Source organism: Hakea prostrata, chromosome 4 (genome assembly GCF_041222555.1).
Source record: "Hakea prostrata isolate BN-2017 chromosome 4, UWA_Hpros_2, whole genome shotgun sequence".
Lineage (NCBI taxonomy): Eukaryota > Viridiplantae > Streptophyta > Magnoliopsida > Proteales > Proteaceae > Hakea > Hakea prostrata.
The window spans coordinates 21,235,596-21,249,914 of NC_142603.1; the positions used below are offsets into that span (position 1 = coordinate 21,235,596).

Genomic DNA, 14,319 nt, shown 5'->3' on the forward strand with positions numbered 1-14,319 from the left:
CATGGCACTACTGTACTTGAAGTACTTATAGCAGTCATATAATGTAAGAAATACGATAAATAAGGTGAATCTACTAAGTTTCCAACATAGTAGCAAGATTCACATAATCTATGTAATTATGGTAACAACCGTCCTTCCCTTAACTCGAATCGAAGATGGTCCGGATATCAAGGAGAATGGTCCCAAGGTTAGTACTTCAACCCTAGACAATCATATGTGCAAAATCAAAAGAAGAAACAAGCAAATTGGAGGTCAAACGGATCAAATTGGACAAATACTTCAAAGCTGCATTCAGCTGGTTGACTGGCTTGGTTGACTAACTCAGTCGACCAAACAGTCGACCATGTGAACAATAACAGGGCAGATTTCTGAATTTTGATCTGAAACCTAACTTTCGGGACTCGGATTGCTCCGAAATTTGAAAGGGATGTTAGGAACAGTAAATGAAAACTATCTAATGAAGATTTAACATAAAACAATGATCAAATTAAGAATCCCCAATTTGAAACCCTAACTTCTAACTTGCAAAAATCATGCTCTTCAATGAAATCAATTGCAAATGTAAAGGGAAGTTGGGAATTCAATCAATGGGATAATGAGTAATAGATTAGAGATACATACTAACATGTAATCAGGCCTATGTGCTGGAGAAATCAGATTAGGGAAAGAATTTATGTTGATGTGAAGAAAATCATAAGACTGTAAGCTAAGAATCAAATATGAGATGCATAGCATTGATAGAATAGAGAGAGGTTTATACAAATGTAAGGAGAGACAAAAGAAGAGGTGGTTGCTAGGTTGTAGCACCATCTTCATAGTCCCAACAACAAGAATGAGATGAGGTAGGAGTAGATTAGAGAGTGAATGAGAGATTACATAACTTGTAGAAGAAATTTGAGAAGAAAAGCTATGATTCTTGTAGAAGACCTTCACCAATGACAAGGAGGGGCCTAAGAGCTAGGAGTCTCTCCACGTTCTCAAAGAGTTCTAGCAATAGAATGGGGTTATAGTCACGAAGTCCCCTTAAGTAGAACTCAAAATTCTCAGGCTTAAAATGCAGCTTGCAGACTGCTTGGTCGACTGGGTTGGTTGACTGGCCAATCGACCAAGCAAGAACAACAACTTAAATCAAGGAAATGAATTGCCAGATCAACTCAAATTCACTTGGGCTTTCTCCTACAACTCAATCAACTAGTCTAGGTCAGAGAATTACCTTCGAATCAAGTCCGGGAGTGCATTAGGTCCATCAACTAAACTCCCCTTCTTCAAGGTGTAGTTTCTTATCAAACACTGACAATGCTTCCAAGTATGGAGCACCATCATCAAACTCCATGGGTTTCGGGTCAAACACCATGTCTTCTACAGAGAGGGCCCACAGAGACCACTTCCTTCACTTCGGGACATTGGATCTACCCTAAGGGAAAGGTCTAACATGACTTCCTAAGATTTTCAAAGATAGCAACACTGTTATCAAGGTCCAACTTCAAGGTCAAACATTAAACAAACCTTTCTTCACCCAAAATAGACAGGGTGTCCTTGTTAGGTTTGGGCTGGATTTCACAGTTTGGACATGTTCTTTCCTAGACCCAATTTGATGATTAAGGTTACTAATTGTCTGACTAGGTAATTGGCCAGCCTCCCTCCTACTAATGGCATTAACTAGTTGACCAAGTTGGGTTTAATGGACTGAGAATGAGAATGTAACAATTGAGTGTTTTGCTCTGGTCCACTAAGCGCCTTTAGTACCTTATCCTCAAATGATGAATTTTGTGAGGGTTGTGCAACTAATGGTTGCTCATTCCTATAGGCATTTTGTTGTATATTAAATGGAGGTGGCCTATAAGGAATTTGATTAGAGGGATTGGGCATTAGGTTTCGTCATGAAAAATTAGGGTGATTTCTCTATCCTGGGTTGTATGTATTGAAAAATGGGTCATTTCTCAGTTTAAAAACTCTGTGGGCCATATGTGCATGCTCTTGAATGAACTCAGGGTATTGAGTAGCCAAATAACAATCAATAACATTGTGGAAAATGCTAGAACATAAAGTGCATGCTTTAATCTGATTAAGTAGAGAGAGACTTGTAAGAAACGGATATAGGGTTTGTTGTCCTAATGACAAGAGATAATCCAATTTATTTGATAGCAAATCAACCTTAGTGCTCATCTCAACGGTAGGATTGATCTTATAGAGACCGCTCCTCTTTGGTTGCTCAATAGATGGAATCGAGTCCTAGGCTGCTAAAGCATGGTGTTGAGAATTTTCACTAAGGGTCTCAAAAAGTTCTCTTGCTGAATTGTCATTTTTGTGCATGAAAGTCCCACCACAAGAGGAATCAACCATTTTCCTATGTCGGTCTCTAAGACCATCATAAAAGCATTGAACCAATTGCCATTTAGGAACGGCATGATGGGGGCACTTCCTAAGTAATTCTTTAAGTCTTTCCCATGCTTCATGAAATTGTTCTCCTTCTTGTTGTAAGAAACTCGTTATTGCTCTCCTAAGGCTATTGGTACGACCAATGGGGAATTTTTTTTTTTTTAAGTAACTCCTGTTACATTTCTACTCAAGTGAAAAATTTTAACGTTGTCAAACGAATAAAGCTAATGCTTAGCTTTATCTTTAAGGGAGAATGGGAAAAGAAGTAACATTAAAGCATCGATTGAGAGGCTCATTGTTTGCCATGGTTCTTTGCCTTCTAAGGTTAGTCAAGGTCTGTTCTAACTCTAAAGCAAGCGGACTCAACTCAGGGTTTAGGAATTGACGACCATGTATACAAACAAGAAAAAAAAAAAAGCTAAATAAATAAAATTAAAAGAAAATAACTACTGCAAAAGAGAGAATTTAGGACGTACCTGAACCCAATCCACGTGATCTTTCGAACAAAAATTACACATGTGGGATCGGAGGGATGAGGATTTTTAAAAATTAACCTAAACAACCCTCTCTAATGCAAATATTACAATTGAAATGTTCTAATTACAATTATACCCTGTAGGGATGTGGTTATAACTATTTTCATATCTTCTTTCTCAACCACAACCCTTTTCGGATCTCCATAAGACCCTTGCCTTGTTTCTCCAGAATTGTTTTGTAAAGTTAGCTTAATCCCACCCTTCTAGAAGACTCGAGGGTAATGAAGGTATTGATCAACACCCCTTAAAATATGTACTTTTAGACTTCACCCTTTATCCATCCATCCTTCGAAATGAATAAGGTGTAATTTTTTTTCTTTTCCTTTTTCTTTTTCTTTTATGGGTATGAATAAGGCACGAAATCAATAGACGATACGGTACCAGTGCCTAGAACCGTGAATCACTCATCAACCCATGCCATCAAAATGACTCAAGAATGAAGTTAGTAGACCACTTTGTATTACTAAACGGTAAGGGTGTCAATTCATACAGTGTATCATTCATCAAGACTAAATCCATGCCACTCATCTGTACCATCCATAATGAATAAATATGAAATAGTACTTAATATACGATACGGTAACAGTATGGATATAAATGAACAATACTACAACGATACTATATTGAATTTTAGAACTATCTTGTATCGGATAAGTATGGTACAATAATGATGATAGACACACCGGGTACACTTATTCAATACCACAATGATATCATACCAAATACTGGTTCCATACCCAATTGACACCCTTCTAAACCAGCTGCAAAAGCTTGTTAGTTTAGAAGTTTAACTAACAAGTGTGCATTACCTATTGGCTACATTGAAACCTAGAGAGATGGGCCTGGATTGGGCCTGCCTCATTGTTCTCCAAACCCAAGCCCAAGTATAAGAAGTGGGATCTGAAACATGATATGGAAGGCTTATACATTACCCAAAATTCATCATTTACTCTGGCGTATTTGCACTGAAGGTGTTCAGACTGGAGAAAACCTCAGACCAAGACAGATCAAAGCAGACTATACATGTTCAAGAGGATGTAGCCATCAAGAAACTGCGGGTCATCTTTTTCTTGACTGAGATTTTGCTAGAAGGGTTTGGTTCCTCTCTCCCTTGATGTTTAGACCGCCAGTACAGAATCGGCTATATATCAACGATTGGCTTGAAGGGCTCAAGAAATGCATGCCAACAGAGAAATGGGAAGCACGAAAGTTTATCAACCTTAACTTTTATCTCATCTGGGAAATATGGAATGCAAGAAACGCTGTTATCTTCAAGCTCAAGCACAGATCCCCAATGGAGATTGTAAATAGATCCGTGTTTCAACACGAAGAATACTGGAAGACATCTGGTGCTAAGACAAAACAACAATCTCAAGGCTAAGTATAATCACACGGCTCTCACTCCGCCAGATTGGCACCTTGTTAAGTGTGATGCAACCTTCCGTCCTACTACACAACAGATGGGTTTGGGCTACGCGTTATACAATGCACATGGGATTCTCATCAAGGCGGTCTCTAAGAATGAAAATTTCGGGTCTGTAATCGTCAGTGAAGCGTTAGCTATGAGGTCAGCTATGTTGGATTCGTTGGAAGAATGTCTGGATAGGGGGTAATATTCCAATCCGACTATGAATAACTGATCCGACTTTTACAACAGTCATTGATATCCGTAAGCTTGGAGTTGGCACTTATCATGACGGATATCATACATTTAAAATCCTATTTTTTAGATTCTAAGTTTGTTGTAATCCCTAGGTCATGCAATGAAATTGCTCATGTCCTAGCCCGAAAGGCCATGTTGATTATGGGCTCGACAGCACGGCCTATCTCTTCTCTTTGGTTGTTTTCTCCCACCTTGGCTTCTACTCAAAATTAATGAAAGTTTATTACCAAAAACAAAAGAACGCACTCCCACATTTGACCAATATTTACAGCTGGACTGATGCCAAACGAATTTCCGTACCGCTCCAAAGATTCAGTGGGACCCGCGCTCCAACCACTATATCGCGTCACACAGCTGTCGCTTTCGAATATTACAGCTGGCAGGCGCTGTTTCCCTAAAACTATTGCCAGCTTTTAAAATGCGAGAAATAAAAATAAAAATCAGTCCACCACAGCAGTTTACAAAAATGCCCTTTCAGCCGAATCATCACAGCAACGCTAAAAATATGAAAAATAGAAAATCCCTACATATTTTATTATATGAATTCAAAATTTTCGAATATTTGGATCCATAAATGCAAATTTTATACCCTGTAAATAAATTTAGATTCATAAAATCTAGAAATTCATCTGTGTAGATTTTTCTAGATTTATAAACAAAGAGTGAAACACTACTATAAAAGTAGTAAATATTTGTGTATTCACAATAAATGAATTCACAAATTCAAGTTAATCAAATAGTTAATTTGACTTCTTTTTCAAGATTGTTCATAAACAAACAACCCACAGAGGATGAGGCTTTCTCTTATCGGCCGTGTCCTCAAGCAACGAATCAGTTACTCCTTTACAACTGATTTCTTTTTTCTCTTTAAATTAAATCTTCACAAATAGAAGAAAATACAAAAAAAAAATGGGGGAGGAAAACGTCAATTCACAGCTTGGCCGCGATTGTAGCCGTAATAAGAGAGATACCATCTGACGAACTTCTTCAAGCCAGTTTGCAAATCAGTGGTGGGCTCGTAACCAAGCTCATTACGCGCATGGCTTATGTTAGCATGCGTAAACGGAACGTCACCGTTACCTAGCATATCAAGTATATTCTGCCTCGCTTTCAGCTTCAAATGCTTCTCAAGTATCGCCACCAGAGTTGGTACCGTAACTGGTGACGTGTTCCCCAGATTAAAGATTCGATATGGTGCAGCGCCGCGTTTCTTACCTCCAGTACCCGTGCTCTTTCCCGCCGTATCCAACGATCCTAAACATCCGCTCACGATATCATCGATAAAGGTGAAATCCCTCGCTAGATCAACCCTGTCCTTTCCGCGATACACGGTTATCGGCTTTCCTTGAAGGATGTTTTGGGTGAAGGAAAAGTAAGCCATATCCGGTCGACCCCATGGACCGTAAACCGTGAAGAAACGAAGGCCGGTTATGGATAGACCGTAAATGTGGTTGTATGTGTGGGTGATCTCTTCACCGGCTTTCTTGGTTGCCGCGTAGAGACTCGCCGGTTGATCCGTCCGGTCTGACTCGGAGAAAGGAACCTTCTCGTTCAACCCATAAACCGAACTCGAAGAAGCCCAAACCACTGCCGGCTGAGGGTTTGCAGATTTGCAGGCTTCTAAGAGAGTAACAAGACCAGCAATGTTGCTGTGAACGTAAGAACTAGGGTTTTCCATGGCGTACCTGACACCAGCTTGGGCTGCGAGATGCATAACGTGAGTGAAAGCAACGATATCGAAGAGCTTTGCGAGAAGACGAACATCATTGATGTCTCCTTCGACGATGAAGATGCCATGGCTGTTAAGGAGAGCTTTTCTAGCTCTTTTCAGCGATGGATCGTAATAGTTGTTGAAATTATCAAGACCCACAACGCCATCGCCACGGCGTTTGAGTGCTTGAGAAACATGGGAACCGACGAAACCGGCGGCACCGGTGACCAATACGGACATGCCACCAGATCGGCGGATATGGGCGGAGGTTCTTACCTGTTCCTCCCATTGGACTCCACCCCAAGTAGCAGCAAAATAACGGCCACCTGAATCGACGAAACTTTGAAAACTGAGATATGAAGCGGTAAGAGCGATGAAGAAGAGAGCCCAGAGGAACAATGTGCTCGTAGAAGAGAAACATCGATGAAATTGACGATTTATTGCGTGGGCTCTTTCGATCTTCACCTTCCCCGGCGTCAATGGAAAGGATTCATCTTGCATTGACGGCATCTTATTCTCCCTTTGCCTTTGGATCTCCGGGTTTCTGTAGCTTCGCTTTTCCTCTTATTCTTTTTTTTTTCTCTCTCTTTTTCTTATTCCAGTTCTAGAAAGAAATGAAGGTAGAAGAAAGGAACAAGGGTAATAACAGATGCAGAGCAAAGATATGACCTTTTTCTGCACCTGCCGATAGAGGGACGACCACCAAGGTTATTTATAACAGTGGTCTCCCACAAGAACCGAAGTGCAGACGCGTTGTGCCCCACACGCGTTTAAAGAAGAACCATTGTTTCGATAAAACAGCCAAGCCAAACAGACCCTATTCGCTTCTTCCATTTTCCATCTTCCTCTGTATTGACTCAAATGCCCACTTGGAATGAGGAGTTATTGGGCAAGGAAGGAGGGTAGTTTTGGAAGTTCACATTTTTGAATGTGGTAGACCAGACATCAAGGAAGATGACGCATGCAGTGCGGACAGTGGAGTTTGAGTTGTATCCTGTAGGAAGGAAGACCGAGGGAATATGGATAATGGTGGGTCCCACCTTTAATTATGTGGGGTCCACGATGACCTGTTGAACCGGTCGTTCTTTAGAAAGAGAGTTTGACCGTGAAAGAACTAAGATTACCGGATATTGGCCGCGAAGCCGGTGGTTTCGAGTTTAATTGATTTAAATCCTTATTAATCGGGGTTTGTGATTGGGTGGCTTACCAAGTTTTTCTCTCCCTGAGAATATTCTCACTAAACTGGTTATTACCAATGATTACCAAAAAAAAAAAAAAAAAAGAAAAGAAAGAAAATTAGTTATTAGTTATTACCAACAACCGTTTACCCAAAAACAAGAAAAAAATTGGTTCTTAAATCTTACCAACTTCATTTTTGCCAGCTGCTTTTATGAGGATACAGGTGTCTTTTGTTTCTTTCCTTTGGATCGTGAGTGGACAAAACGGGTTAAATTTGATTTAATATGTGGATATAGTTGATTTACTCCATTAAGAAGTGGTAGGAATTTTTTTACAATTACAGTATGGGTAGGGACCACATTTGTAGCCGGAGGTGGAGGCATGTAAAACTGATAATTGTAGTGTAAGGCATCAACAGAAAAATATTGGGATAAGATTGTGTAAAGAGTGATTGGTTATATGAATCTAGATATTTGAAATTTCTTGATTCAGAAATAAGAGATTTATATCCGTTTAGTTGTGTGAATCTCTGGATTCATAAAATCTAGAGATTTTACTCCTACTATAAAAACATTAAATATTTGAACCATGATTCCATAAATGTTTTTCTAGAATGAATCTACAGATTTCATTCCAAATATTCAAACTAATAAAACAGTTAATTTTATGAACCATGACTTTGTAGATTTGAAATTTATAGATTTTGAAATCTCCATACTCAAGAAACCAAACATGCCCTAAGAAAATTATTTTTCTCAGGATTTTTATTTGTGGGAATGCAAACGCCGACTTCCCCCCATACAACTTAGATTATAACTTGCAATATTCGAGAAACACTTGCATGGCTTGAGATTTCACTAGAAGGATTGAAATATTTTGCATTTTATGTCCTCACAAGACCTATTAGTTTTAGAGCTTGGAGACTTGTGCACTCGAGGTTCTCCCCCGTCTTTCAAATATTTATGTTTGATTTGAAAATTATTGAAAAATATATATTTTTTACATAAACAAAGTCAAAGACTCGAAGAAGAACAAGTAGTGATCGAGCCTAGGTTATCCCAATATATATTAAGAATAGTTGATTGATAAAAATAAAAAAAAAAAAAAACGCTCCTTCAATTCTTTTCTCAAGGGGAGAAAGATCTCTAGAAATTCATATCACATGAATGTATTTTTATTTATTTAAATTGCATTGATCTTATTTTTCTTTTCTCTTATTCTGAAATATCCTACCTAACCATTTGGAAAGTATATTGAATTTTAACACTAGTGTTATTATCTTCAAATCAAGGGTGGCTTGAGTTAAAACTTCATTAAGATGTACCACCCAAAATCTATATTTCTCAAGCATTTCGCTAGAAATAATAATAATAAAATTGAAAGTTGATTAAATGTTTTAGAATTGCTAGAGTTTAATCTCATCCAATTGTACGAATAGAAGTTCTTCCTTTTCCTTCACTCCTAAACTTGTTTGGTCTATATTTTTGAAGTCTTTATTTTAATATTATTTTTAAATGTCATTATACAATGTTTGGATAATTGTATGACGAGTGGGCTAGAAAGTTCAAAATGGTGCCAATGATGCTTTGATGAGATCAGGAAACATGTCTAATAATATGGGAAATTTTAGGTTCCATCCTCTAAGTTATCCTAATATAAACATCACCCCATAAGTAACCTAATTTATCAGTAGCACCTCATATTATCTCTATATTCAAAGTTTAAAAACACTATTTATGAACCATATCTCTCAAACTTTGTAAGGATCTAGAATTGAGAGAGAAAAAAGCCACATATGGTAAAAGGAGACGAAGAAATTAACAAGTTGAGCCTAGGGTTTTTATTCAAGGTTATTTTTATCTTTTTGAAATATATAACTTACTTACACAAACACTTAAACTACGATTTCCTAACAGTAAGGGGTGTCTTTGATATTTCATCACCCTATAAAGGATTTGATTGATATATTGGATAATTCAAGGAACGGACCCATAAAATTTTCCTAATAATATTTGCACTCGATTGCCAATCGAAGAAGAAGAAGTTTTTATGTAACCTCTAAGATTTAAAAGCCTGCGAGTGAGAATTTGAAATTCTCTACTCACAAGGATAGAGGATTACGATTTCCTATTACCTTTTCACAGCTTACTTAAAAGAGAGTTCAGCTCTAATCCACTTTGTTAATGTTTAGATTGTGTTTTATTATTTAAATAATGATAAGAGATAAGGAGAAAAAATCCTCGACCTTCTACATAAAAATATAAACCAAATTGATCATGGCTGCCACTATGTACAAAGGAATAATTAAAAATTATGGAGTTCTAACAATGGTGACTTGTGCAGGATCAACCGATCAATTCAACAAAGACGTGCTGGATCTAAACGTGATTTCCACACTAATATCTAAAGCATTAATATAGTAGAAATATTGATGCATACTTAAATATTGGCAAAATAAAGTCACATATAATATGATTTTTTGTTTAATTTTATTCCTATAAATTTAAGGACAGATTTGGTAACCTCTCAATTTTAATTTATATATGTTTGTCACCTAAATCTTTTTTTTTTTTTTTTCCTTCTTTTTATTTATATTATAAAAATTATTTTTAATCATAAAATGATATTTATTTATTATTATTATTATTATTATTTTGGATTAAGAGCTTCTAATATACTGGAATGGGAATGATAATATTAATGTTGTTGAATGGGTGCAAACCTATAACCTCCCCATAGCTAGTTCATTTTTTTTGGAATGTAAATGAACCATGCTTATTTTATTGATTAGATTGTTTTATATCTTCTAGTTGATTGTGTTTGAGACTGGCCAAAGATGTTCTATAACTCATCAAACTAAAGGTGCCAAGTTTCGGCGAATGACGATAATCTTGAGAAAATAGAGCATATTTAGGAAGACCATCCTTAATTTGCTTTGAAGTGTAGGATTATATCGGTTAGTGAAAAGCATTGAGGATTCGAAATCCCAAAGATCTTCATGTATTCATAGTTAAAGTTTTTGTATTAATTAATATATTTAATTTAAATTTAGCTTGTTGAATTCAATCTTAGTAATTTAGCCTTTTAATTCCCCATAGTTCGATCCCGTACTTTATGCTAACTAGATTAGTATAGGATTTTATTTTTGATTTGGTTAGCGACACGATCAAATTTTGGCTGTTAAACTTGTTTCTAAAATGCTAATTCAAAGGCACATGAAGAGGTACAAGACGACGAAGAAATTGTATGCACTGTTCCTGATCTTCTCTTTTCTTCTGAGTCTCTTGATAGAAATTTTCATGAAGAAATGGTTTAATCGGACTCTTTTTTTTTTGCAAAATAACATTTTTTTCAAATCAATGAAATAAGTTTGTGTTCAATTCTTGTTTTTGAATCGCAAAGGGTGGCTCAATTGACAAAGACAAACACGTCATGACTAAGAGATTAAGAGTTTGAATCTCCTTAGGCCAGGGTTGTTACTCCCTCCCTTAATGAAAGATAAATCTTAGCATGCATAAGTTGGCCGATACACTTTTGATGTTGTTATAGTAGGCACTGAATAAGTTGAACCTGGTAGAATGTCTACATTTGGTCACAATGATTATCTTATTAGTGTTGATGCTGTTCGAAAAGTCACCAGCTCCCTTTTCCTGTTTCCACTTCAAGAAGCTGTGGACCTCCTGATCTGTTGCACAGTGATTTCTGCAATCCTTTTGTGTGTGTTTCATTTGATGTTTATGTCTACTACGCCTCTTTTATAGATGATTTTACAAAGCATACTTGGGATTTATTGACGAAGAAAAAGTCTGAATGGTTAGAAGTATTCACTAGATTCAACAATTTGGTTGAGAATTAATTTATTTAAAAGTCACCAGAAATGTATTGTTCATCCAACTCAAGCCTTTTGAGAAGCATTGTCACCATCTGCAGCCTTTCTTTTATGAGAAATTAAGGTCATCGCAGTTGGGATATCTTCTTGAGGGAGCTCCTCAATATGGATTGAGAATGTTGTACCAGTGAAGAACTCATATTAGTTCTTATAATAATTGCAGATGGTCTAGTGAGTGCAATAGAAATAGGAGATGTAACCGGCCCAGAAGAATAAATTTCATTTGATGTGTGAGAGGCTATAGCATCCGAGATTTGAACTTGAGACACAGTAGAAGAGATGGCTTCTGTGGCAGAAAAACCTGACAAAACTGCATTCGGTTCTAGAGAGAGATTGTAAAGTATTTGTGTTGGGCTCTAAAAATGTTGGTGGATTCTGATTTGCACTTACCAAGATTCAGTTGGAATAACCAGGCTATTTGAGCTTGTAGAGAGAGGATAGTGCCCATGAGTGATGATTGACCAGTTGCATTAAGTAAAAGTGTAAACCATATTTTGTAAATTGCTTTGGCCCAGTATGCTCTGTGAAGTGCTCTGACCCATTAAATTCTGTGAATCACTTATAGGGATTTCAGGAAATTCAAGATTTGCGGTGCATATATGGCAGGAAAATTGGTTCATGGATGTCTGTATACATGTGATTTGAGGATCTGATCTGCAAGTGAATTGTCTTCAAAATTCCTATTTTCAAGCATGAACTTATGACTAATATGAAGGTTCCATGCACTACTATTGAACGCCAAGGGAGATTGTCAAGTTGGCAAGAGACCATTGCTAGGGAAAGTGAGGTCCCAAGTTTGACCCTTCATTGTTTTAGTTCAGAGTTGAATGGTTAAAGGCATGGATACTTGTCATTACCCAGAAAAGGTGGTTACCCTCCCACCATACTACACTTGTTCAGGGAATCACATAGAGGTTAGGTTTGATCATTAATTAATTTCATAGCTAATTAAACTAGTAACAACAATAAAACAGAAGATTTGAGAGCAACACTCTCCAAGTACTCAATTTGCATAGATGAAGATTTCTAAGTAAAAACACAATTTTATTGCAGAAGTCACACCATCTTATTTATGTAAGAACAATGCATGGTGATAAACAAGCACAATATATATATTGACTCAGTTTCCATTATCACTTCCATGTCCATACCCAGAACCAGAACCCACTCCAACTCCTTGATCACTGCCAGAAGCAGAGATAGACCTTGAACCAGAGTAGGATTGCCCAAGGCCAGAAGCCGAGCCAGACCCAGACCCAGAAACCGAAACTCCACCTAACCCAGAACCAGTTCCAGTACCAATTCCCAGCCCTGTTCCAGTTCCAAGTCCCAGGCCTCCTGCTAAGTCATTCAGACCCAAATCTTTCCTTGCAACTCGGCTCTCAGCTAAAACTGCAAAGGCAGAAACAAGCAAAGCAAGAAGGGTTAAGGACTTCAAGATCGCCATTATCTTAAGATTTCAAAGCAAGAAGAGAAAAATCACTAGTAAAGATTGATACCAGGAGAGCAGTTCAAGCCATCTATATATAAAGGTGTACGTCTCTGTGTTTGATGTAGAAAGCAGTTGAGAGGTGATGATTTCAACGCATGGGCTTGCTGTGCTAGTGCGCCACCAGCCACTTTCACTGGGTGGGCATGCGTGGTGGATTGTTATACAATGGAAAGCGATGAGATTGGAGTTGATTTGCCTGTTCTCTTTCGTGGCAAGAAAACGTGTAATCCAGGTTGAGTTCTAATGAGTGTTATTTTCTGGAACCACAAGTTGGACGACCATGGGATTTTAAAATGAAGACAAAGGTAGCTAGATCCCATCTTTGGGTCACCAGCCTTGATTTGCAGTGGACACCTCATGATCTCACCGAATTATCAAATTCTAATTCCATGATTGTCTGTATAAGAATTAAAAAGGATTGAAGTTCAAATAAATAATCAATTTCTGTTAAACTATAATATTTTGGCCCCTGCTTGGCATTCAAATGCAGCTAGTTGAGATAGTGGTGGGTATCACTGTTAGGAAGGCACTAAATTGTGTCCAGATCTTTAAGATGACTGGTTAATCATGTCTCACATATTTGAATAGAATGGAGACGGAGTGGGATTAGCTACATTGATGTTTGCCTTTCAATTAGTTCAATTTGAGGTCATACTTGATATAACTTATAAGTTATATATTCTCAGTAAAGTGACACTTAAAATAATATTATAATAGAATTGTTGGGAAAAATACAGAAAGATGATTCACTCTTTTCCCGCCTATGTAAAAGATCGACAAAGAAAAAGTATATAAAAAAAAAGTATTCAGGAATAGTGTCCATGTGAATAGTGCATGTGTGAGGCTCACGTGAATAGTACTTGTGTGAGACCCACATGAAAGATAACAAAATAAATAATCACGAAATAAACACAAACACAACAATATATGTGGTTCGGCTTTGCTTACATCTACTAGGATAATGGGACTTTTCATTATGAAAAAATAGAAATACAACACTTATACAATGCTTGGATTTATAATCAAAACAAACCCTGTATCCAAAACTAAGTACACCTTCTCTCAACTCACACTCTCAACCCTTGAAGAGTTTCAAATCCAATATTCCAACACAAAAAGCACTTCACTCAACTCTCAGAACTCTGAACTTTATGAGTTTTCTCACTCACTTATTTATCTCCTCTCAAGCAAACCCCCCACCCCCACCCCTATTTATAGATGGAGAAGGAGATGTTAAAGAGAGAAAAAAAAAATAGACGTCTCTCATCTCCTTTGTCATTTTGTCAAAGGAGGTGCCGTCCTTATTAATGGGTTTGTCACCCATATGAGATTTAGAGAGAGAGAGAGATCCTCTCTTTCACTTTATCAACTATAGTGGCTGAGAGAGAAATCTCATTTTCTACATTTTTGGTGACTATTTGTCACTTTATGAGAGGACCCCACAAACTCCCCCTCCGAATCATAAGGAGG

At 37.3% G+C, this 14,319-nt stretch overlaps 1 protein-coding gene, 1 non-coding gene and 1 pseudogene across 2 annotated transcripts; 1 reads left to right on the forward strand and 2 right to left on the reverse strand.

Annotated features, from left to right (window-relative positions):
• The first annotated feature begins 2,401 nt into the window (after window positions 1–2,401).
• On the forward strand, window positions 2,402–2,508 carry LOC149018461 (small nucleolar RNA R71). The gene has a single exon (XR_016173218.1). It is a non-coding gene; the product is annotated as a small nucleolar RNA R71 (small nucleolar RNA).
• Window positions 2,509–5,221: 2,713 nt separating this feature from the next.
• On the reverse strand, window positions 5,222–6,959 carry LOC149018462 (UDP-glucuronate 4-epimerase 1 pseudogene; annotated as a pseudogene).
• A 5,440-nt stretch (window positions 6,960–12,399) lies between these two features.
• On the reverse strand, window positions 12,400–12,834 carry LOC149018463 (uncharacterized). Its single transcript, XM_089154361.1, has one exon. It carries the CDS (start codon window positions 12,802–12,804, stop codon window positions 12,478–12,480), a length of 327 nt encoding a protein of 108 aa, XP_089010487.1. The 5' UTR covers window positions 12,805–12,834; the 3' UTR covers window positions 12,400–12,477.
• Window positions 12,835–14,319: the final 1,485 nt, after the last annotated feature.